Source organism: Ctenocephalides felis, unplaced genomic scaffold, assembly GCF_003426905.1.
Source record: "Ctenocephalides felis isolate EL2017-DRISC unplaced genomic scaffold, ASM342690v1 CF-g0.4_SCAFFOLD_03573, whole genome shotgun sequence".
Taxonomy (NCBI): Eukaryota; Metazoa; Arthropoda; class Insecta; order Siphonaptera; family Pulicidae; genus Ctenocephalides; species Ctenocephalides felis.
Window position 1 is genome coordinate 24,583,402 of NW_020539727.1, and position 26,248 is coordinate 24,609,649.

At 29.9% G+C, this 26,248-nt stretch overlaps 1 protein-coding gene and 1 pseudogene across 2 annotated transcripts; one reads left to right on the forward strand and one right to left on the reverse strand.

The window, feature by feature from the left end:
- Positions 1-1,973: 1,973 nt before the first annotated feature.
- On the reverse strand, positions 1,974-24,963 carry LOC113389005 (RAC serine/threonine-protein kinase-like). 2 transcript variants are annotated; one of them, XM_026626036.1, is made up of 10 exons: positions 24,751-24,963; positions 21,175-21,517; positions 18,137-18,316; positions 15,727-15,924; positions 15,499-15,666; positions 15,206-15,427; positions 12,227-12,460; positions 9,333-9,479; positions 6,861-6,943; positions 1,974-2,109 (listed from the first exon to the last, which is right to left on the reverse strand). In XM_026626036.1, exons 2-10 carry the CDS (start codon positions 21,487-21,489, stop codon positions 2,061-2,063), a joined length of 1,596 nt encoding a protein of 531 aa, XP_026481821.1. In that variant the 5' UTR covers positions 21,490-21,517; positions 24,751-24,963; the 3' UTR covers positions 1,974-2,060. The 2 variants fall into 2 exon arrangements, with proteins under 2 accessions (XP_026481821.1, XP_026481822.1); XM_026626037.1 differs by lacking the exon at positions 1,974-2,109 and having other exon boundaries at positions 6,648-6,943.
- Positions 23,439-24,195, forward strand: LOC113389815 (annotated as a pseudogene).
- Positions 24,964-26,248: the final 1,285 nt, after the last annotated feature.

Sequence of the window (26,248 nt, forward strand, 5' to 3'; positions counted from 1 at the left end):
AATTAATATATACGAGGTGTGTTCAAAAAGTACCCGGAATTTTTAAATTTCGCGGGTCTGGAGTGTCTGATTGTCAAAATTTTTTTTTATTGTGTTGGTATACATGCCCCTAAAGTATGATGAAATTTTCAGCTATATTCACTGTTTACTTTGTCTGTGGTAGTCGCTAAAGGTTCGACGTGTTTTTCTGAGCTCGGCGATTTTTACAATGGAAGAATTGAACAAGGCTCAAGGACATATCAAAAAGTGAATATCAAGGGTGCTTCGAAAATTGGAAAAAACGCTGGCATAAGTGTATTATATCTGGGGGGGACTACTTTGAAGGGGACCACATTAATGTAGACGAATAAATAAATATTTTTTTGAAAAAACGAAAATTACGAAAACTTTTTGAACAGACCTCGTGTATATATATATAATATATATATATATATATATTATCATTATTAACTTTTTATATAGATTTATACATTTTTCTTACCGAATTTCTGCTTCTATGCTTCCTGGACTTGTACTTTTGACTTTCAGTTCCCTGTGTTTTCTCTTCTAGCTTAAGTCATCAATCATCTGCATTCTTTTTCTTTTCAGTCCTTCTACTTGACCTTTGACGACGTCCTACAGAAAGTACTTTTTTTTACAGAATGGGTCCGATTCAGTTTCCTTTTCTTTTCCTGATCGTGCTTAATAGAGTGCTTTAAACCATATATATATATAGTTCAATCCTTTATTGAATGTCCTAAGGTTCGTCATTTAGTTAAAAGTGGAGCGAATGGAACAGGGTCAACGTTCCTATATACGAAACGCGAAGCCTAAGACAACCAGGCCGACTAAGGACGAACTATTATATAAATATATATATATATATATATTTATATATATATATATATACATATATATATATGATGATAGTTTTGTCGACGTTGATACATACTTGTAATATTTTTGCAGCCCAATCGCCGAATTAAAACAAAGATTAAATAACAAAATAATTTATTCCATTAAGCATTTTGACACTTGATGTGTGTCATCATTCAGTAATCTAAAAAAACATGTAACATAAATACACAGTTGATGATAAATATAAATATATAAAAGGAGGAAATTATACATACCAAACCATGAAAAAACAACAGAAAAAATTAATTATGATGTAAAATTGACTGAACACTTTTGTGTAAAATAATAAAATACTATTATTTTAACAAACGAGAAATATAAGGAGCACATATTGCCCTCCTATATTTAATGTTACACTGCTTTGTAACCTTGATCAGTGTCCACAATGCACCGCTATCAATAACATTAAATATATAAGGGCAATATGTGCTCCTTCTATTTCTCGTTTGTTAACATAATAGTATTTTATTATTTTACACAAATTTAGTGTTCAATCAATTTTACATCATAATTCTTTCTGTTGTTTTTCCTGGTTTGGTATGTATAATTTCCTCCTTTTATATATTTATATTTATCATCAACTGTGTATTTATGTTATATGTTTTTTTAGATTACTGAATGATGACACACATCAAGTGTCGAAACGTTTAATGGAATAAATAATTTTGTTATTTAATCTTTTTTTAATTCGACGGTTGGGCTGCAAAAATATTACAAATATATATATATATATATATATATATATATATAGGTTGTCAAATATCTCCCTTCCGCTTTTTTGCTCTTGGTTTATAATACAAAAAGGCGGAAGGGAGATATTTGACAACCTATGTATATATATATATATATATATATATATATATTTATAAACAAATTAAAATCATTTAAACACACAAATCCATAAAAATATCTTTTTTAATCCATAATATATATATAATATTCATATAAATAACTTAACATTCATTCTTTGCAATAATTACATCGTTTGTTTTTTTTTATAAATATAAATATAAACATAAATTCGACAAACAAAATTAACATTCGTTATTAATAACAACAAAAAAGAAAATTTTAAACGTGGGACGTACACAAACATTTATTAATATAAACAAATTAAATTATTATTTTTTGAACGATTTTTTAATCCTTAAAAAGGACTTTTTTTAGCAATCCACAGGATGAAAGCAATCCTCAAAGGCAAATCCCGGAAAACTTAAAAAGAAAATAGAAAAGGGACTTTAATATGTTAAAATAGAAGTTTTGTGAATTTTTCAAAATCGGTTTTCGAGTATACCGAGTTGCTTTTGTGAAGGATTTAACACATATTAGCCCAGTATCAAATTTGTAATAAAAACTACTGTGTTAAAATTTATTTGTACATCTCCAATTTTTTTGTAACAAATTATTTAATAACTTTTTTTTTCAAAAATATTGTTGGACAATGTTTAGTATATTCAAAAATTTTGTACAAAATTAAATAATAAACATTTTGAACAAATAGAAGATGAATTAATAATTTAGAAGATGAAAATTATTTTCCGAAAAAATGTATCTAGGATACATTTTTAATACATTGCCAAAGCCATTTTAGGGTTAAAAAACGAGTGTCAAAAATGTTTCAATTACAATTTCTATACTATTAATAGTACAGTGGGCTAATATGGTTAAAACGCGAATGTCAAAAATATTTCAATTAAATTTTTTTTACTATCGTTAGTACGGGCGCTAATAAGGTTAAAAACGAGTGCCAAAATCATTTTGCATCAAATCGTCAATTTTTGTGTCATGTTAAGTTATAAATTTGAAATCTTATATCGAACTTGTGTTATGAATCTAATTTCTTCTCATCACTAATTTAAAAATTAAATAGTCCTTTTAAGAACTTATTTTTTTGTTGATAAAACTTAAAACTAAATTTTCATTCATTAATGCTTATGTACAAAATAAAATATTATAAAAAATAGCCGCAACGACTATAAATATATATATATATATATATATATATATATATATATATATATATATATATATATATATAATGTAGATGTTTCTTTTTTTTGTAAAATTTTGTATAAAACTTGATTAATTAATTAATATATATAAAATAATATAATAAAATGTCAAACTTAGAGACTAAATCTAAAAAATGTTAAAATTTTTAAAATATGTACAGATATATGCTCACAAAACGAGTTAAAAATTAATAAACGTATAAAGAAGAATTTGTACCCAAGTATATATATATATATATATATATATATATATATAAATTTATTTTTATGTATATTTTCGTTAACAAAAAAGCCAACACGTCGATTTGAAATTAATTGAATTAAATATTAAATTAAGATTTTTAAGTCTGATTTATCTGTAAATATTTAACCACATTTATGAACCCTTTTTTTTAATTTTATTAATATTAAATGTTTTAGAAAATATCCATATTGAGGACCACCCTGATATATATATATATATATATATATATATGCATATATATATATATATATACATATATATATATATATATATATATATATATATATATAATTATTTATATTTTTGGTACAAATTCTCCATATTCCCTAAAATTTTAAAACCATCTTAGGCCTAATTAAAACTAATCATAATTAAAATTATATAAGACTTAAAGCTTTACGACAATATATATATTTATATATACAATTTCTCATTCAACGTTCGAGAACGAAAAAGAAAATCAATTTCTCTTATTATTATAAAATCTTATAAATAAAAAAAGATGATTAAAACATATATAAAACACATAAGATATAAAAATTATTTCGCTATAAATATATTATCGCAGATTGCAAAACCGGGACTTGAGAAAAGAAAATCTAAAAATTTATGAGATAAAAAAATTAATTTTGTTGAGTCTAAAAAAAGTTGCCAATTGTCCGATAAAATAGAAATGATATGTTGGTTGGTAGTAACTTAATAAAATAAAATGTTTAAATTTAAATTTTTTACTGTAATTATTTCAAACAGAAATAGTCCTATTTATCATATTTTAGTACAATTAATTTTTTAAATTTTCAGTAATTTTTGTTTATACCATTTTCAAAATTGTATCTTTGTCTCTCTCGCTCACCCAAAAAGGAAACGAGTGCGAGAGGGACAGCAATATAAAGGTCCGCCATTTCATTTTTGGCAGCCATTTGAATGAAATTATTTTCCATTATTAACCGAAAGCATTTTACTTTCAAATTTAAAAAAAAAATAGAAAAGCTACAGTAGTTTTTGTTAATAGCATTTTCAAAAAAAAAAAATGGTTGCAAATTTAGTGGCCAATTGTCCGGTAAAATAGAAATAGAAGTGTTATGTTAGTTGGTAGTAACTTGCTGTGCGATCAGGTGTTTTTTTAATAAAATAGAATGTTCAAATTAAAATTGTGTACTGTAATTATTTCAAACAGAGATAGTCCTATTTATTATATTTTAGCACACTTAATTTTTTAAATTTTCAGTAGTTTTTCTTTATACCTTTTCTACATACATTTTCAAATAACTGTATCTTTGTCTCTCTCGCTCACCCGAAAAAGAAAAGAGTGCGAGAGGGACAGCAATATAAAGGTCCGCCATTTAATTTATGGCAGCCATTTAGAATTTTTTGGCAGCCATTTGCTTGAAATTATTTTCCCTTATAAACCAGAAGCATTTTACTTTCAAATAAAAATAAATGAGAAAAGCTACAGTAGTTTTTGTTTATAGCATTTTCAAAAAAAAATATATATATAAATAAAAACTAAAACTATTACCCAATATTTTGATAAATATGTGCATAGCATTTTCTCAACATTTTTTAATTCATTTCTACAACTTCTGTATCGATTCGCATTCAAATTTCCACCAACAACAAAAATATAAAAAGAACATTTTATATAAAATTCAATCTCTGGATTTTTCTTGCAAGACTCAACAAAAATCATTTTTCCCAATATATCGAAAAGTTTAATCATAATTAATATTTTGCAGTACTTGTAAAAATTATAAAAATCATTATCGAACACTAACTTGCAAATATAAACACATTCACACCTTACCGAATACAAATGAACACACCATAATATATATATATATATATATATATATATATATATATATACTTAAAATTACTATCTATATTTTTTTTAGTATAACCCCATTTTCATTTTTGTATGTGATATTCGTAAACCTTTTTCATAAAAAAATACGAATTACATAAACATCGATATATTTTACAAAAAATTTATCGATGTTTATAAATTTTGTAAATTATTTTCAGCAAAAAGGTCAAAAATAATATCTCCGTTTTTTGAATGTGTAAGTGTAAAAATACGAATTACATTAACATCGATATATTTTCCAAAAAATTTATCGATGTTTATAAATTTTGTAAATTATTTTCAGCAAAAAGGTCAAAAATAATGTCTCCGTTTTTTGAATGTGTAAGTGTATAATACGAATTACATTAACATCGATATATTTTCCAAAAAATTCATCGATGTTTATGAATTTTGTAAATTATTTTCAGCAAAAAGGTCAAAAATAATGTCTCCGTTTTTTGAATGTGTAAGTGTAAAAATACGAATTAGAATTACATTAACATCGATATATTTTCCAAAAAATTCATCGATGTTTATAAATTTTGTAAATTATTTTCAGCAAAAAGGTCAAAAATAATGTCTCCGTTTTTTGAATGTGTAAGTGTAAAAATACGAATTACATAAACATCGATATATTTTCCAAAAAATTCATCGATGTTTATAAATTTTGTAAATTATTTTCAGCAAAAAGGTCAAAAATAATGTCTCCGTTTGTAAATGTGTAAGTGTATGTGTTTGGATCGAAGTGGTTCTATGAATTTATAAAAAAAATTAAAAAAAAAATAAAATCAAAAGACGTTTTGCAGAAGGTTATTACATTCAACTAAATAAAAAATGAATGTCATTTGAAAGTAGAAGAGTTATAATAAATAAATGCACAAAAAAATTGTTGCTGTAGCAAATCACTGTTGAATTGTCGAAATTTTTTGAATCAACTCCATTTATTTTGTGAGTTTCTAAAAAAAATGTCTCTGCAGGCTGTATTTATTTTAGTTTTTAAAATTATTGTAAATCCATACGTAATTGAAAACACAAAAAACAGATTGAATAAAAAAAACTTTAAATAACGTTCATATTAGTGAAAAAGAATAAAAAATATGTAATTAAAAAAATTAATTAATATTAATAATTCTCATATAATTATAATGTATTTTCTCATAGCCCTCAGTTTTATATTAAATAAAATGTTTGTTTTTAATTAAATACTCTTCATTTCTTTTCCGCGTTACACAAGTTTTTTATTCAAAATGCTTTCATTGTGAGACTCGAAACGTATTTACCTTATTTTCACGAAAAAATCAAATCAATTCAGAAATAAATTTTAGAGAAATTTAGAGAGGAAAGAACGTTTTTTAAATAACTCCAAAATTTCACGAAACCACTTCTTAAAAAAATGCAACAAAAAATAATTCGTTTGCTAAAAATTAGTAGAATAAATTAGAAGACTGATAGAAGTCTATTATATATTAGGTTGTCAAATATCTCCCTTCCGCCTTTTTGTATTATAAACCAAGAGCAAAAAAGCGGAAGGGAGATATTTGACAACCTAATATATTAATAAACAACTGGAATTATTCATTTAAATTCAAAAACCAAGTGCAGTCAATATGCCCAAAGTATAAAACTTACTCATAATCATAATAGTGCCATTTCGACGCGACCCAAATTTTTCACCTTCCCATTGAAAATCTTTTATCATTATTATTACCTTAAGTAGTTTCTCTCAATCGTGTGTGTCAATGTACGTGTCTGTGTGTATGTAATTTTTTTTATAAATTTTATTTATTCGTTTTTGTGTATTTTTATTAATAATTTTTTTTTTGTTTTTAATTTGTTTGTCAGAGATTTATCACAGACTTACTGCATGTTGGCGACTCCTGCCGAAGACGCACCGCTAATTTGAGCCGAACTGCCCATCGTCGATGCGAATTCTTGATAACTGAACTGTAATAGAAAAAAATAAAAAAAAATAAATATATCTTAATAAATCGTTGTTTTATAAAGTGTTCTAGGTACAATATTAAGCTAGATATGAAAATGGGGTTTTATAGTGCTCAAAACAAGCTTTAAAATGAGTACTTCTGCGTGTAAAATGAGTGAGCTATCATGTAGATAAAAGACGCATACAATGTTTTTTTTTTTCATTTAAGTCAAATAGTTTATGAGTGCCATTTCCACCAAAATTAGAAATTATAAATTAATTAAGAGATCTTGATGGATTCTGGAAAATACCACAACTTTAGTACAAACGATTTTCAAAAAAAACTCATGATTTTATGAAATAAAAATCCATTTTAAAAAAACAACCAATTTCTCATTATTATATCTCTGAAAGAATAAAAGATACGTATAAAGGTATATAAATGAAAATTCAAAGTCTTTTGCTGAATAATTATTGCTTTTTACTATTTTTTTTGTTACACAAATGTTGATAGAGTTATGATTGTATAAAGAGTGCAAGGCAGTAAACCAGAGTGTCTTTCAAGCCCTTTAACCCTCCGCCGCTTCAAAATAAGAGAAGTTAGGGTAAAATTTATGATAGAGAAAGTTGTATGTCATTTAATTACCTTTAAAATAATGTATTACAAGTTCTGATAAAATCAGAATTAAAAGAGTTATAATCCAATTAATGCCGGTGGTGGTGACGGAGTGCAAATTGTTTTCACTTCTGAACTTAAGATTAAGATTAACCTATTTCCAAAATATCAAGCAAATTGGAGCACAGTAAAAAAATTACAGAGCACACGCTTTTTTCCTCTCCATTTACTGCAATAACTTTGTTGATCGTAGGTTGAATAGAGCACATGTGAACAGGATTTGACAAATTAATTCACTTCAAATATGAATTTAAGTATCAATGTATATTGAATTATTAGTGAGAAAAATGTAATTTAGTTATTAAAATTACTAAAAGCCAGTTAAAATATGCTACGAAATTATAAAAATTATAGGCAACATTATTGAAGCAATTATTTTAAGTGAAAAAATCCAAGGTGACAAAGCAGATACTAAATATTAATTCTTTCTGAATTTGTTATACCTTTTAAAAGACTTCAACTTCCAATACGTATATCTTATGCTATAAATCACAAAGGCAGACGATGATTTTTGTGTGATAAATTTGAAAAATCAATGTTTTAGTCGTGAATAAACAAAAAATCATTCATTTATACATCCACATCTACAGGTATGACTAAAAATATTGTATAACCCTTGGCATTAAAATAAATTGAGCTATTGGAAATAAATTTGTTCTATAAATTGCAGTGTATAATTTTTAATATACAATTTTATTGAACAATAAAGTATTTTTTAAAGGGATAATGTTTAACTGTGGGAATTGAGAATCATAATTTTATTTGAAGCAGTTCTACATTTAACATCACTCATATATTGGTGTAAATAGTAATTCGAAAAACAATAATTATTATTTTTAACTGAACGGTAAATATTAGTATAGGATATTAAAAAAATGTAGATGCGGGTACAGGACAACCTCTGTCGGGTCATCTAGTATATATATAATTATAATAATATAGTTTGAATTGACATATGATTAAGTTAGAAAAATACAATTTAAATAAAATAAAATTTTATTTAAATTGCATAGTGTGCTACACGCTTTAGCCTAAGGCCGTATCAACACTTGACATTTTGTATATAACCGTTGATTATGACTTTACATGGCGTCTGTAGAGTGTGATGCCGGCTTTAGCGGTGTAAAGCTTGTTTTACACTTGATTTTTATTATTAATTTTTTTTATTAAATTACAACTTTTTAAAAAAAATGAAATTGAGTAAGTAAATATTTGAAACACTAGTGGTGTAGACGTTGTGCCATAATAAAATTCGAGGAATATTAAATGATTTAAAATAGATTATTCTAAACGTTGTTCATTATTCATATTTTATAGACAAAATATAAAAGTTTACAAATTGGATGTCGAGGTTTATATATGTTTACATAAAAAGTAAATAAACAAAACCTAATTAAGCAATTAGGCAATTATAATTATATGTTCTTATCTAATGTTTCTAAGAAATCTATAAACTGATTTGCAAAGTTAATATTTATTTCAAGTAAATACGTGAAAACTTTAGAATTTCAGTTAGAATTGGAATTATATTCTAAACCATTTCCGGTATTTTCAGAAAAATCCTTCAAACTAACTTATCTTATTAGTATTTTTTAATATTCCTTAATCTTATTATGATTATTATGAAAACTTTATATATTAGATTTTTCTAGAATTTTTTTTAACATCTAGACAATATTTGCCGGGCCAGCTAGTGTATATATATATATATATATATATATATAAATTATAATTACCTGTTGAAAATAGGGTTCCTCCTGAATAGCCCCAAGGGGTCCCGGTTGTTCAGGAGGTGTCAGTTCCACACTCTCTCCCGTAAACTCAGAATCAAAGTACCTCGTATCAGTGTCTGAGGTCACTTGGGGCTTGAAGGGGGGCATAATCTATAAATAATTAAAATTAGAATTAATTTTAATACTTCCAATTTGGTATCCTGATGAATACTTCTAGTTCAAGTCATGATCAAGTATAAAAATATGGTGCTTTCTCTAACAAGGAAAACCTCTGGTTTATTTTTCTAGGATTTTGATAGTCTAACCCAGTGATTCCCAAAGTGGTCCATATGGACCCCCAGGGGTCCATGGCAACTTTCAAGGGGTCCACGGCGGCAAAAACAAAATTTGGGGGTCCACGAAATGAAAATGGGGGTCCACAGCAGTGGATTACAACACATCATGATAAAATCTATTTATATACGTTTAACGATAATATAATATATAGATTTACAATAAATCCTTTAATATAGTTGGCAATATTAGGAACTGATTCAAAAAGTAAAGAAAAACATTACATATTTATATAAAGTGTGTAAGTTGTAACATGTAGGCATTCGAGTTGTGGTTACACTACACGCTGGCTGTTGAAAAGCTTAATTTTGGTAAGATTTTTGCCCTTAGAATTTATAAATACCAAATGTAGAGGTTTAAATGGCAATTTAACGAAGTATGATATAGATACCACTTATTTGGATTCGATAAACAAAATTTTATTTGAATTTTAGTCCCTTCAGCAACGAATTTGGACTCAAGTGTTTTGAACTAAACTTTTAGATATTTAAATTCCACAGGTAATTTTGTGCTTTGGTGGACAGTAAATTACAGATGTAGTTTATTTCTGGATTGGTTATTGAAGAAAGTTGCTTTTATGAAATGTTTACTGACAAATGTTATAGATTTGGTAGTGCTTAATGATGCTGCTGATTATTATAGCAGTTCTACCGTCAGTTGTTCCTCGTGGATTAATGTTGTAACTGGTTGCATGGCATGGTGCCTTAAGGCAAATTGCTGAAACTTCCCGTACTGTGAATTAATTTTTTTTCAAAATATTTAAGTTTTATTGAAAACATTAAAAAAGAGATTTCTGAGAATTTCAAATTTCTGAAAAAATTTGACTTTTTTGAAAAATTTGATTTATTTTTTATATTTCGAAAATTTTTTATATGTACTTTTAATTTTTCTGAAAATTTTGAACTTTTTTTGAAAGCAATGTTAAAACAAGCAGAAAGTCTTTGAATCATTTAAATCAGACGCTTAGTTCTCTCAAAAACTGCTATTTTTTTTAACATTTAGCTATGTATCTCCGAAACCGCTGGGCCTACCTTTGCCTACCTTTGATTAATGTTGTAACTGGTTGCATGGCATCGTGCCTTAAGGCAAATTGCTGGAACTTCCCGTACCGTGAATTAAATTTTTTAAAAAATATTTAATTTTTTTTGAAAACATTAAAAAAGAGATTTCTGAGAATTTTAAAATTTCTGAAAAAATTTGACTTTTTTGAAAAATTTGATTTATTTTTTATATTTCGAAATTTTGTATATGTATAAAAATATAGTAGCGCGTAAGCACCGCATCCCAGTCTAACATTGATACGGAATCGAATACGGATCAACATTGATACGGAACCCACAGAAATGCCAACAAAATTCATACTTATTATTAAAACCTCTATAAAATAACTGATAATTTGATATGCATTTGTCTAATGATCATTTTTGATCGTCAAATGATATTTTTTTTTACTGTTTTCACTCGATCTCTGAAACCACTAGACCTGCCTTCGCATAAATTATTATACTATATATAAAAATGTTCATTTTCGATTTTTCTGCAATTAGTATAACTTACCCTACGGGGAATCAAAAATCAAATTTGCTTAATTTAAAAAAGTCTAAGTTAGTGAAGTGTATTTTCGAAAATAACATATGATCAATTTGATAATGTATTAAAAATAATTATAAAGCCGCTATTTATTACTTAAGTTTTGAAACTAATCTCATCGATATTTATCTCAGCAAAGTCCATTTTAAATTCATTTTGTTCCTCGATATCATAACATAGGGCGATCAGTTAATAGTATCATAAATAACAAATATATGTTACGCAGTTAAAAGATACCATTTAAAAATACAATAAAAAAATATTGTTCAAAAATATTTTTTTCAAATTACAATTGCAGACTTTTAGTAAGATTTTTAACTCGATTATATGTTACAATCATCTTTTACCATGCTTTTATATTATATCTTATATTTTTTAATCTATATGTTTTTTTCGCATTTGAGACTTCTATAAAACTCTGTTCAATTTTCTTTATGATTAACTTGAAAAAATTACATTTGGCTTGCTTGTTTTTTTTTGTTAATTTCATGAAATCAAATTCGCCTTTGGAATTTTGTATTCAGCAATTTTCTCATTCATAGCGTTTTACAAGAGAAAAAAAATACATCAATTCACATAATTAATTTGATAAGTAATTGTAATTTAATTTTAATTAAGAAAAAAGAAATTTTAATTAAGATTTAAACCTATACTTTTCAATAATTCGGGACAAATAATGATTTTGAAAAAACCCGGATCAAAAGATGGAAACCCGGAACTGTCCCGGATAAACCATAATATAGGGGGTCCATGACAAAACGAAAAATATCGCAAGGGGTCCACGGCACAAACAAGTTTGGGAACCTATGGTCTAACCAAACAGGATAAAAAATATAGGCCTAAGAAAAGTGATTCAATTATAAAAATTAATTAACTATCAATTCCAGAGTAACTCAGAGGTTCTCCTTGTAAGCAGCAAATAAACTAAAAATATCTATTATTTATAATTATTTATCATTTATCCTTTCTATTACTTGTTTCTGTTCGAGTTCAGTCCAATTGATGGAGCTGAAGAAAGGATGGGCCATAATGTCCCTGACATCGTTCTCTCCTCCGCCCAAACGAGCAGCAGGATTTTTGGCTAATAAACCTGACAGGACGCTCTTGGCCTCAGGCGAGATTGTCCTGGGAAATTTGACTTCTTCGACTAAGATTAAGGTGAACAGGACGTCGTGGTCTCTGTTGTAGAACGGTAACCTGCCGCACATCTGGATAAAGGATAAAGGATAAAAATATATATATATATATATATATATATATATATATATATATATATATAGTTGGATGAAGCAAGCATTTTAATAAATTTGTTTCAAAAATGACAAAATTCAGATAAAATTTATAAGATTTATTATTACTATTAAAAAATTGCACAAGGTTGTCACAAACTGCAAAATTTAGAATCTAGATGGAAATGAGATAATACAGCTAGAAATGACAAAATCAAGTTAAAAATAGCAAAAGCTTGTCAGAAATTGCAAAATTCAGTTAAAAATTGCAAGATATAATTAAAAATGGCAAAATCTACTTAGGTATTGCAGAATCCAGTTGGAAACGGCAAAATCCAGTTGGAAATGGCAAAATCTAGTAGGAAATTGAAAAATCAAGTTAGACATGACAAATCCTAACTAGAAAATAGCAAAAGCTGGTCAGAAATTGTAGAATTCAGTTGAAAAATTGCAAAATTCTGTTAAAAATTGCAAGATATAGTTAAAAATGACAAAATCTAGTTAGGAATTGCAGAATCCAGTTGGAAATGGCAAAATCCAGTTGGAAATTGAAAAATTAAGTTAAACATGGCAAATTCTAACTAGAAAATAGCAAAAGCTGGTAAGAAATTGCAGAATTCAGTTAAAAATTGCAAAATTCAGTTAAAAATTGCAAAATATGGTTAAAAATGGCGAAATCTAGTTAAGAATTGCAGAATCCAGTTGGAAACGACAAAATCCAGTTGGAAATGTCAAAATATAGTTGGAAGTTGAAAAATCAAGTTAAGCATGGCAAATCCCAACTAAAAATAGCAAAATCTGGTCAGAAAGTGCAGAATTCAGTTAAAAATTTCAAAATTTAGGGCGAAATCTAGTTAAGAATTGCAGAATCCAATTTGAATTGACAAAATGCAGTTAGAAATGTCAAAATCTAGTTGGAAATTGAAAAATCAAGTTAGACATGGCAAATTCTGACTAGAAAATAGCAAAAGCTTGTCAGAAATTGCAGAATTCAGTTGAAAATTTCAAAATTTAGTTAAAAATGACGAAATCTCGTTAAGACTTGCAGAATCCAGTTGGAAACTACAATATCCAGTTGGAAATTAAAAAATCAAGTTGGAAATTGAAAAAACAAATTAAATACAGCAAATCCTAACTAGAAAATAGCAAAAGCTGGTCAGAAATTGCAGAATTCACTTGAAAATTGCAAAATTCTATTAAAAATTGCAGGATATAGTTAAAAATGACAAAATCTAGTTAAGAATTGCAGAAATCAGTTGGAAATGTTAAAATCTAGTTGGAAATTGAAAAATCAAGTTAGACATGGCAAATTCTGACTAGAAAATAGCAAAAGCTTGTCAGAAATTGCAGAATTCAGTTAAAAATTTCAAAATTTAGTTAAACATTGCAAGGTATAGTTAAAAATGACAAAATCTAGTTAGGAATTGCAGAATCCAGTTGGAAACGGCAAAATCCAGTTAGAAATTAAAAAATCAAGTTAAACATGGCAAATCCTAACTAGAAAATAGCAAAATCTGGTCAGAAAGTGCAGAATTCAGTTAAAAATTTCAAAATTTAGTTAAAAATAACAAAATCTAGTTAAGAATTGCAGAATCCAGTTGGAAACAACAAAATCCAGTTGGAAATAGCAACACCTAGTTGGAAATCGAAAGTTTAAGTTAGACTTGACAAATTCCTAACTAGAAAATAGCAAAACCTGGTAAGAAATTGCAGAATTCACTTAAAAATTGCAAAATTCTGTTAAAAATTGCAAGATAGAATTAAAAATGACAAAATCTACTTAAGAATTGCAGAAATCAGTTGGAAATGTTAAAATCTAGTTGAGAATTGTAAAATCAAGTTGAACATGACAAATCCTAACTAGAAAATAGCAAAAGCTGGTAAGAAATTCCAGAATTCAGTTAAAAATTTCAAAATTTAATTAGAAATGACAAAATCTAGTTAAGAATTGCAGAATCTAGTTGGAAATGGCAAAATCTAGTTGGAAATTGAAAAATCTAGTTGGAAATTGAAAAATCAAGTTAGGCAAAATGTTAGAAAAAAGCAAAAGCTGGTCAGAAATTGCAGAATTCAGTTAAAAATTTCAAAATTTAGTTAAAAATGCCAAAATGCAGTTAAGAATTGCAGAACTCAGTTGGAAATGTTAAAATCTAGTTGGAAAATGAAAAATCAAGTTAGACATGACAAATCCTAACTAGAAAATAGCAAAAGCTGGTCAGAAATTGTAGTATTCAGTTAAAAATTTCAAAATTTAGTTAAAAATGGCAAAATCTAGTCAAGAATGGCAGAATCCAGTTGGAAATGTAAAAAACTAGTTGGAAATTGAAAAACCAAGTTAGACATGGCAAATCCAGCAAAAGCTAGTAAGAAATTGCAGAATTCACTTAAACATTGCAAAATTTAGTTAAAAAAGGCAAACTCTAGTTAGGAATTGCACAATCCAATTTGAATTGACAAAATCCTGTTGGAAATGACAACATCTAGTTAGAAATTGTAAAATCCGGTTGGAAAAATTTAAAATTTATTCAGAAATTGCAAAATCTAACAAGTGCTTTCAAAATCTAGTCATATGTTTTGAAAAATAGTTCAGAAATATGAATTTTTATCAGAAATTGCCAAATCTAGTCATAAATTACCAAACTTAATCACCAAAAAAAAAAGAACTGCCAAGTTTTATACATGGAAAAGTATTGCAACACTTTCTGGTTATCAGTTATCACTTACCATTTCGTACATGACCACACCGACGCCCCACCAATCTACGGCCCTGCCGTAATCATTGTCTTCCAGTACTTCTGGTGCTAAATATTCGGGCGTTCCACAAAACGTCTTTGTCGTCCGCCCATAAGTTATGTCCTCCTTGCAAAGACCGAAATCTGCAATTTTGATATGACCGTCTTTGTCCAGGAGAAGGTTTTCCAGTTTCAGATCTCTATAAATGATACCCTGAAAGAAAAATCATAGAGAGACATCTGATGAGTATCCAAATATGTATTAGGATATTTTTATTTATTTACCTGAGAATGTAGATATCCAAGGGCTGATATAATTTCAGCTCCATAGAACCTCGTCCTCTCTTCGGAGAAGATTCTATCTCTGCTCAGATGAAAGAATAATTCACCACCGTTTACATACTCCATAACAAAACACAATCGATTAGGAGTTTGGAAAGAATATTTCAAAGACTGCAATAGAAATAAAAACATAAAACACAATCTTGGGTGAATTTTTTTTCTACTACTTACAATTAAAAATGGATGTTTTGTCGTCCTCAGCACTCTATTCTCTGTTAAAGTGTGCTCTACTTCATCTTTTTGTATGATGACTTCTTTCTTGAGAATTTTGATAGCATACAAATGTTGTGTTGCTTTTTCTCTGCACAGAATTACCTTTCCAAAGGTGCCTTTGCCTAAAACTTTCAGGAACTCGAAATTCTCCAAAGTCTGAGGAAAAAAGACAATAAGTCAATGATGATATACATGTAGTCAGTGTAGTAATTACTTTTAAGAAGGTTTCTTTTTTTCAGGAAGAACTACATCACTTGTAAATCAAGAGTTAGATTTATGTTTTCAGGCAGCCTACAAAGTTTTCAGATAGTCCAAAATGTGTTTAGATAGATTCATACATAAACATCTTCAGACTGTGCGAAACATTTGTAGACATTGTACAAAGTTTTCAGACAGTCCAAAAAGTCGTCAGACAGTCCAAAAATTAGTCAGACAGTCCAAAAATTAGTCAGACAGTCCAAAAATTAGTCAGACAGTCCAAAAATTAGTCAGACAGTCCAAAAATTAGTCAGACAGTCCAAAAATTAGTCAGACAGTCCAAAAATTAGTCAGACAGTCCAAAAATTAGTCAGACAGTCCAAAAATTAGTCAGACAGTCCAAAAATTAGTCAGACAGTCCAAAAATTAGTCAGACAGTCCAAAAATTAGTCAGACAGTCCAAAAATTAGTCAGACGGTCCAAAAAGTCGCCAGACGGTCCAAAAATTAGTCAGACGGTCCAAAAATTAGTCAGACGGTCCAAAAATTAGTCAGACGGTCCAAAAATTAGTCAGACAGTCCAAAAAGTTGTCAGACAGTCCAAAAAGTTGTCAGACAGTCCAAAAATTAGTCAGACAGTCCAAAAATTAGTCAGACAGTCCAAAAATTAGTCAGACAGTCCAAAAATTAGTCAGACAGTCCAAAAATTAGTCAGACAGTCCAAAAATTAGTCAGACAGTCGTCAGGCAGTCCAAAAAAGTAGTCAGGCAGTCCAAAAAAGTAGTCAGGCAGTCAAAAAAGTAGTCAGGCAGTCAAAAAAGTAGTCAGGCAGTCAAAAAAGTAGTCAGACAGTCAAAAAAGTAGTCAGACAGTCCAAAAAGTAGTCAGACAGTCCAAAAAGTAGTCAGACAGTCCAAAAAGTAGTCAGACAGTCCAAAAATTAGTCAGACAGTCCAAAAAGTCGCCGGACAGTCCAAAAAGTCGCCAGACAGTCCAAAAAGTCGCCAGACAGTCCAAAAAGTCGCCAGACAGTCAAAAAAGTCATCAGACAGTCAAAAAATTAGTCAGGCAGTCAAAAAATTAGTCAGGCAGTCAAAAAAGTCGTCAGACAGTCAAAAAATTAGTCAAGCAGTCCAAAAAGTCGTCAGGCAGTCCAAAAAGTCGTCAGGCAGTCCAAAAAGTCGTCAGGCAGTCCAAAAAGTCGTCAGGCAGTCCAAAAAGTCGTCAGGCAGTCCAAAAAGTCGCCAGACAGTCCAAAAAGTCGCCAGACAGTCCAAAAAGTCGTCGGACGTCCTGGGACTCCGTCAGACGTCCTGGGACTTCGTCGGACGTCCTGGGACTTCGTCGGACGTCCTGGGACTTCGTCGGACGTCCTGGGACTTCGTCGGACGTCCTGGGACTTTCTCAGACGTCCTGGGACATCCTCAGACGTCCTGGGACATCCTCAGACGTCCTGGGACATCCTCAGACGTCCTGGGACATCCTCAGACGTCCTGGGACATCCTCAGACGTCCTGGGACATCCTCAGACGTCCTGGGACTTCCTCAGACGTCCTGGGACTTCCTCAGACGTCCTGGGACTTCCTCAGACGTCCTGGGACTTCCTCAGACGTCCTGGGACTTCCTCAGACGTCCTGGGACTTCCTCAGACGTCCTGGGACTTCCTCAGACGTCCTGGGACTTCCTCAGACGTCCTGGGACTTCCTCAGACGTCCTGGGACTTCCTCAGACGTCCTGGGACTTCCTCAGACGTCCTGGGACTTCCTCAGACGTCCTGGGACTTCCTCAGACGTCCTGGGACTTCCTCAGACGTCCTGGGACTTCCTCAGACGTCCTGGGACTCCGTCGGACGTCCTGGGACTCCGTCGGACGTCCTGGGACTCCGTCGGACGTCCTGGGACTTCGTCAGACGTCCTGGGACTCCGTCAGACGTCCTGGGACTCCGTCAGACGTCCTGGGACTTCCTCAGACGTCCTGGGACTTTGTCGGACGTCCTGGGACTTCGTCAGACAACTTTAAACGCTCTCAGACAACTCGGAACGTTCTCAGACAACTCAGAACGTCTTCAGACAACTTGAATCTTTATCACAAGGTTCTACGTCTGCCATTAATAACGTTTAACTTTGTTGGCGAACGTAAAAAATAAACTTTATGATCTACAATGACACTTACAACTTTCTTCTTTCCACTGAATTTGCCTGTTGATGTACCCTGCAACGAAAATTTGGCCGATAACTCATCTTCAGCAACCTCAGCTGCCATATCGACATCATCATTCAGACTTTGTGAATCCTCAGAATTTGCCAGACGATTTGAAACATAACGAATTGCTTCCATCCATCCTTGGCGTTCCTGAAAAAATAGAGAAGACACAGAAATTAGCACACAAAAATACTGGAAAGTAAAACCTGAATTATTCTGGTATACCATTACCATTGTATAAAAAGTACAAAAATATAAAAACTGAATTGACAATTGATGTCAATTTCAAACAATGTCAGGTTTTTTTTATAAATATTTGTACTATTTCAAGATTATCTTACTATGACCATTGCGTACTCCAAGCAGATATAAAATTCTGGCATAAACAATATACTAAATCTCCTGATAAGTAAATTTTTACTAATTAACGTGCCCATATTTGCAATATCTAGAATACTATGAACACTATCTTATTTTTATTGTCGAATGACAAGATAATAATAAATATATAATGATGCTTACAAATTCAGGATGCATTTTATTGAATAATACTAATTTTGCCAAAAATATTCAACTTGCTACCTAATTTTAGGAGTGTTTAAGTCATTCTGAATCGTTTGACACCAAAATTGCAAAAATAGGACGCTCTTGAAAAAGTAAGCAGGGCTCTTAAGAAAGCAAGCAGGGCTCTTATGAAAGTAAGCAGGGCTCTTAAAGAGGTAGACAGGACTCTTACAAGTAGGCAGGACTCTTAAGAAAGTAAGCAGGGCTCTTGAAAAGTAAGCAGGGCTCTTGAAAAGTAAGCAGGGCTCTTGAAAAGTAAGCAGGGCTCTTAAAAAGTAAGCAGAGGACTCTTAAAAAGTAAGCAGAGGACTCTTGAAAAGTAAGCAGAGGACTCTTGAAAAGTAAGCAGGACTCTTGAAAAGTAAGCAGGACTCTTGAAAAGTAAGCAGAGGACTCTTGAAAAGTAAGCAGAGGACTCTTGAAAAGTAAGCAGAGGACTCTTGAAAAGTAAGCAGAGGACTCTTGAAAAGTAAGCAGGACTCTTGAAAAGTAAGCAGGACTCTTGAAAAGTAAGCAGGACTCTTGAAAAGTAAGCAGGACTCTTGAAAAGTAAGCAGGACTCTTGAAAAGTAAGCAGGACTCTTGAAAAGTAAGCAGGACTCTTGAAAAGTAAGCAGGACTCTTGAAAAGTAAGCAGGACTCTTGAAAAATGTAAGCAGCGGACTCTTGAAAAATGTAAGCAGCGGACTCTTGAAAAATGTAAGCAGCGGACTCTTGAAAAATGTAAGCAGCGGACTCTTGAAAAATGTAAGCAGCGGACTCTTGAAAAATGGTAGGCGGAGGACTTAAAAAATGGTAGGCGGAGGACTCTTAAAAAATGTAAGCAGAGGACTCTTAAAAAATGTAAGCAGAGGACTCTTGAAAAAATAAGCAGAGGACTCTTGAAAAACTAAAACCTGGAGGACTCATGAAAAAAATCTGTAGGGGCTAAAAGAAAAAAAACTGTAGGACTACTCTTGAGAAAAAAAAACCTGTAGGACTCTTAAAAAAAAACTGTAAAATGAGCCGTAAAAAGCCTTTTAAAAAAACTGTATTACTTAAAAATTGTGCAAGACTCTTAAAAATTATTAGTCCTAAAAATTGTGTTAGACTGAAAAACTATGTGAAAATCTTACAAAAAAATATGTACAACTCTTAAAAAGAATCTGCAGGACCCTTAAAAATTATTTACAGCCCTCAAAAAATTGTTTAAGGCTCGTAAAAAATGCGCAAAGACCTCAAAAAATTGTGTAAGGTTCGTAAAAAATGTGCAAAAACCCTCAAAAAATATGTAAAACTTATAAAAAATGTGCAAAGCCATCAAAAAATCCTAAAAAGTTTGCAAAGCGCTCAAAAAATGAGTAAAGCCCTCAAAAAGTCTGAAGCTTAAAAAATAATGAAAGCTCTCAAAAAATTGGGTAAGGGTCGTAAAAAATGTGCAAATCCCTCAAAAAATATGTAAAGCTCCTAAAAAATGTGCAAAGCTATATAAAAATCATTAAAGCTCCTAAAAAGTTTGCAAAGCGCTCAAAATGTCTATGAAGCCCTCAAAACAGTCTGAAGCTTAAAAAATAATTAAAGCTCTCAAAAAATTGGGTAAGAAAAAAAAACCTGGAGGACTCTGGGAATAAAAACCTGGAGGACCCTTGAAAAAAAATCCTCGACTACTCTTGAAAAAAAATTCTATTGGACTCTAAAAGAAAAAACTGTCTGTAGGACTCTTAAAAAAACTGTAAAATGAACCGTAAAAAGCCTTTAAAAGGAACTGTAAGACTTAAAAATTGTGCAAGACTCTTAAAAATTGTACAAGTCCTAAAAATTGTGTTAGACTGAAAATTATGTAAAAATCTTACAAAGAAATATGTAAAAATCTTACAAAAAAATATGCAGGACCCTTAAAAAATATTTACAGCCCTCAAAAAACTGTTTAAGGCTCGTAAAAATGTGCAAAGACCTCAAACAATTGTGTAAGGGTCGTAAAAAGTTTGCTCAAAAAGTCTATAAAGCCCTAACAAAGTCTGAAGCTTGTAAAATAATTAAAGCTCTTGGAGCAAACTTGCTTCAAGTTAGATTATAGCGTGCCATGACATTAATAATATAGAAACAAAAGTATGTATAGAAAATAATATTCTAAATCAATGTCTAATAAATCATTGTAAATTAGTCAATTATTGAGTTTTAATTAAATATACTTTAGTATTTATGGAATGCGCTCCAGCTCTCAAAAAATTTGGTAAGGCTCGTAAAAAATGTGCAAAGCCGTCAAAAAATCTGTAAAGCTCCTAAAAAGTTTGCAAAGCCCTCAAAAAATCTATAAAGCTCCTAAAAAGTTTGCAAAGCCCTCAAAAAGTCTGTAAAACCCTTACGTGTTCTGATTTTAGTATCAAACGACTCAGAATGACTCGAAAAGTTGCCCTATAAACATCTCTTTCAGGAATTCAAGTCAACTATCTTTATCTACTCACCACATCGCTCTCCACATGGAATGTCCTCTCAATGACCTGCGTCCACTGCAGGCCCCTTATCACGAATGTGTAGGGCTTCGGTCTGTCCTGGGACATGATCTGACACCCCTTGACCGTGAATTTATTAAGGGGCTCACCCAGACAATTCGAGACAGGCCTGTTTTTGAATCCGACCAGGTTTCCATCGTCAAACAGAATGAAGTATCTCGATCTCCAGTTCCTGATGTGTTCGCCTCTTTTGTAGAGGAATCCCTCTTTGACGATGTTGGCAGGGGTGCTGAAGGCGTTGTCGGCGGCCAGAGCTATCTCTGCCATTTTGGTGTTGGCGACTCACTGAAACGGTCTGAAAAAAGAAAATTATATATATATATACTTTGTCCTTTCGTAGAACTACTAATTTAAATTAAAGCATTTATTTCTTATCAAATATGTTTGAATTGTAGTAGGATTGACGGATTGCATTCAAAATTTATTTTCCATATTCTTAATCAAATAAACATACTTGTTTACATCTTGCTTAAACTCGATAACATCCTAGAATAAAACTCATTAAGATTTTCTTATAAAATATATACAGATAAAGGATAAATAAGTATCATATAAATGCACATTAAAGATAAAATGAGTTCTTCTACACTTATGTATTTATTCAGCAAGTTTTAGGCATTTCATGTAAATCTGCCTTTTTGTGGGGCACCTAATTCAATATCGAATGCACACGAGATTCTGATTTGAACGTTGCAATTTACATTTTTGAAGTAAAACTTCTTTAGGCGCGACATGGGCTAGCAGTATAATTCGTGAGTTAATAAAAATGTCAGGATCGGAAGAATATTTTATCCCGTCCCCTATAAATAATTGTAGTGCAAATGATCGCAAATAAATAATGAAACGACGTGATCGACTTTGGCTTCAAAGTGGCTTAGAAATATCAAATGATGCTCAAAAACAAATTCTTAATAATGTTTTTTGAATCAGGTTGGATGTCAAACTTGTCGAAAGGCATTAAATTCGGGTAAAATTCCCACTTTGTGCAAATTTAACTACTTTGTATTTCCACCTATACCAAATTATCTACCTAAACTAGATACTGTATCTGAAAGGTTAATTTCAACTAGGTTGTGTTCCATGCAAATTAGACGATTGCGACATGCAAATGGACAATTTGAAATATTTGGACAAATTATAAATGTGCCTGTTGACGTTAATAATATGGTCAATTTATTACCTCGTAATATTGATGATGATCATTGCATTAACGTTCACATAAAAAAGCAAATGATTCATAGATCAAGCTATGTGTAGGGCTTGATAAATAAAACAAATATAAAAGTATGGCTTCAATTTGTTAGGCAAGACGGATATTACAGGTGTTCAAGGAATGAGATTATATAGTCAGCGAAAAAGTAAAAAAGAATACAAACAGTAAATGAATGTATGTTAATTTTAATTACATGAAGTTCTTCAAACACAATTGTTACAGGATGAGTTAATTTGCAAAAACAATATTTGTTTAGGCGTTGTTTAACATAATCCACTGTGTGAATGAATATTATAGAATTTATTAATCAGCAATTACTTTAAAACGATCATGTCATATTTCAAGTACGACTTTGATTACATTATTGTTTGTAAATATTATACATATTTTTAATGCAATCATAAATATATAATTTATAACTTATCATTATATAAATGTGTATAATGATTGAAGACACTAATAAATGTGTGCATCACGAGTGTTACCATATTACTAAAAAACATTATTCAAAATTTTTATATGATGTATTTATTCTTACTCAACTTAAATTTGCTACTTTATACAGTAGCAAATAAGTTTTACTTCAATCGCGTGTGATCCTTACGCGCACTCTTTTTTTTTATTATCTTTTTTATTTACAACTGTCCAGTAAAGGACATTCAATAAATTTGATGAATTTACAATAGTCGGGGACATTGTAAACTACATTGGCATGTTGGAAAAAACAACTCAGTAGCTGTATTTCCATTCGATATAAAATTCACAATATTTTATTGATGGCAATGTCCATGTAAATATTTATACTTTTGCTGCATGTTAATATGTTATAGCATGTTATTAGCATATTATATTTTTTTTATTGAAAAGCAGTGTTTTACTATATATATTTATGTTAAGATCCTATGTTCAGTTCGAGTGTATTCTCAACAATAAAAGATTTGTTTACAAAGGCTATTTTTTATATATTTATAACGTATTTTTGGAGAATTTATTAAAGGTAAAAATGCAATCCACATCTGCTCCTAAAGGTAAACGTGAAAGAGGAAAGAAATCTAAATCTCAGACAAAAGATGCTACTCAAAAGACTAAATTATCGAGAAATGAGATAGGAGCTAATTGGAAAGCTTTTCTTTCAACGTAAAGCTTAACTAAAGATTCACACAAAGATAATTCCGAAAAAACAGAAAGAGTTCTGAAGATCTAGAAAACTAGAAAGACTCGTACAAATGAATCAAACAGCAAATACAACAGATACCAGTGAAAATTCAACATCTACAAGCCAAGGATTAACATCAGACAAAAAACAAGATAAAAGAAATCAACCTTTGATCATGATGATTGCATTTATGATAAATTTGTTGCACCTCGTGAAGAAGTAGTTGATTATAGAACAAGTGTGAGTGGTGTTTATAGACCAAGTGACTTGAAGAATGCTTCAAAATTTGATACTTTAGCAAAAGAAGTTGCTTCAATATTACAGGGAAAAATTCTTGTCGGTCACGCCTTGCACCATGATCTTGACGCTTTACTAATAAACCATCCAAGAAAACGAGTTAGAGATGCATCAAAATATAAGCCATTCAGAAGTTTGGCTGGCGGAAGGAGCCCAGGTTTGAGAAAATTGGCTAAATTTAGGTGTTGACATTCAAAAAGGTGAACACAGTTCTATAAAAGATGCTGAAGCTGCAATGCAAATTTATATATCTCATAGTAGAGCAAATAAAGAGAAAACCTGCAAAGATTCAAACTTAGTTTTATGATTAATCTAAAAATTAATTTAAAATATTTATATATGTAAAATAACTTATTACAATATTATACAACACTATTGTCCTTAATAATTCAATAATAATAGCCTGAATGTTAAAAAATGTACATCAAAGTACATATTGCACAATGTACACATAACCAAACAATTTTTTTGTAAATCAAACTGTGTAAGAACTTTGTAACAAGAATAATTTAGTCTTGAACATAAATGTTGTAAAAACGACAAGACTGAAGAAGTCTTCAATATGAAGAAGAAAGTACAGGGCTTATTCGTAAAGTTTGTGTCAGAATTAACTTGTATTACTATAAGTAACACAAGCAAATGCATTTTAACCTAACCTGACATTAATTGTAACCAAAAACCTGCAAAATAAAACTTTTACCATTTTGGGGGTTAAACATCCCACGTACCCAAACAAAAACACTCCACATCCAAACAAAAACTAAAAACTCCCTTACAATTATCAATAACCATTACTTTATCAAACTGCGCACTAAATCCCTCATAAATATTATTATTTACTCCATTACGTGAATCTTTTTACCTTGAATTCAAAATAGTAATCACCAAAAAATCTTGTCCATTCTGCCGCATGCGGGGGGCACTGATCGACACATTAATAGAACTAGGATGTAATAGAAATATTTTGTGGTTGTTTTAGTTTGTTTAGTAATGGATTTTTGCACTTTTAAATCACTTTTTTGTTGAATTTTGTGATTTTTATTCTGTTCTGACGCACATACCACACACACGCCACAGGGACAGAGCGAGGCGATAGGAGGATAGGAGAGAAAAATATGGCGATTGCAGCGCTTTGTGGTGGATTGGTAAAACATTATTTGGTTGACAGTTTCGACTTTATTTATATAAATATTTATTTATTTTGTTAAAATGCTTATTAAATTTGCAATATTATAATTAATTCAATATTATTTATATATTTATTAAATTAAATCTGCCTGCAGACTATTTGTTTGACATTTATTAAATGACACCTCTTTTGACACATGTTTGACAGTTGTGACAGTTGTTGGCAATGTTTATTTACATGTTTATTTCATTATTTTACGTAATTATTTATTATTTCTCGTGTTTTACTTTATTTATATTATCATTTAATACTTCATTATTATTTATATATCTATTAAATTAAATCTGACTGCGGACCATTCGTTTGACATTTATTAACTGACACCTAGTGTGACAGTTGTGACAGTTGCTGACAATGTTTACTTACATGTTTATTTAATTTTTGTAGGTAATTATTTATTATTTCACGTATTTTCATATATTTATATTATCATTTAATAATTCATTATTATTTATATATTTATAAATCTGCTTGCAGACCATTCGTTTGACATTTATTAACTGACACTTTGTTTGACAGTTGTAACATTTTATTTATACATTATTTTTATTTGAATGTTTATTCCATTTTAAATATAACTTAATAATTCATTATTATTTATATAGATAGTTAATTAAATCTTATTGCAGATCTTTTGTTCGAAATTAAAATTTAATTTTTGACACCTCGTTTAACAGTTGTAACAGTTGCTGAAGAATTATTTAATTTTTGTAGGTAATTATTTATTATTTCACGTATTTTACTATATTTATATTATCATTTAATACTTCATTATTATTTATATATTTATTAAATTAAATCTGCCTGCAGACCAAGCGACATGTGTATTGCTTCATTTTTTTTTGACTATTTCATTAGTATAATATTTATTATAATTAAAATATCTTTATATATAACTCTTTAGTCTTTTTTGTCTTCAATTTCCTTATAGTATTTCTTTATTTTTCTTTTAAATTGTTCGCGGTTTTTTGCACGCCATTTTGACAACTGTCAAAGTCATTGATTATACAAATGCGGAATTGTGTCATTGAATAGTTAAACTGGGAACGGACATTGACTTAATATATTTATTTCATTTAAATAATTAATAATTTGTTATTATTTATAGTATATACTAGCTGACCCGGCAAACTTTGTTCCGCTTTAACAAAATATAAATTAACAACAATTA

Bases quoted from the DNA above. Each gene is read 5' to 3' on its own strand.
- LOC113389005 (XM_026626036.1), bottom strand. From the start codon at position 21,489: ATGGCAGAGATAGCTCTGGCCGCCGACAACGCCTTCAGCACCCCTGCC. The intron at 15,428-15,498 runs GTAAATAAATAA...TTTTTCTTTCAG, and splicing joins TTGGATATCTACATTCTCAG to GGTATCATTTATAGAGATCT. The intron at 2,110-6,860 runs GTAAGTCTGTGA...TTTCTTTTTAAG, and splicing joins GCAGGAGTCGCCAACATGCA to TTTTCCGGGATTTGCCTTTG.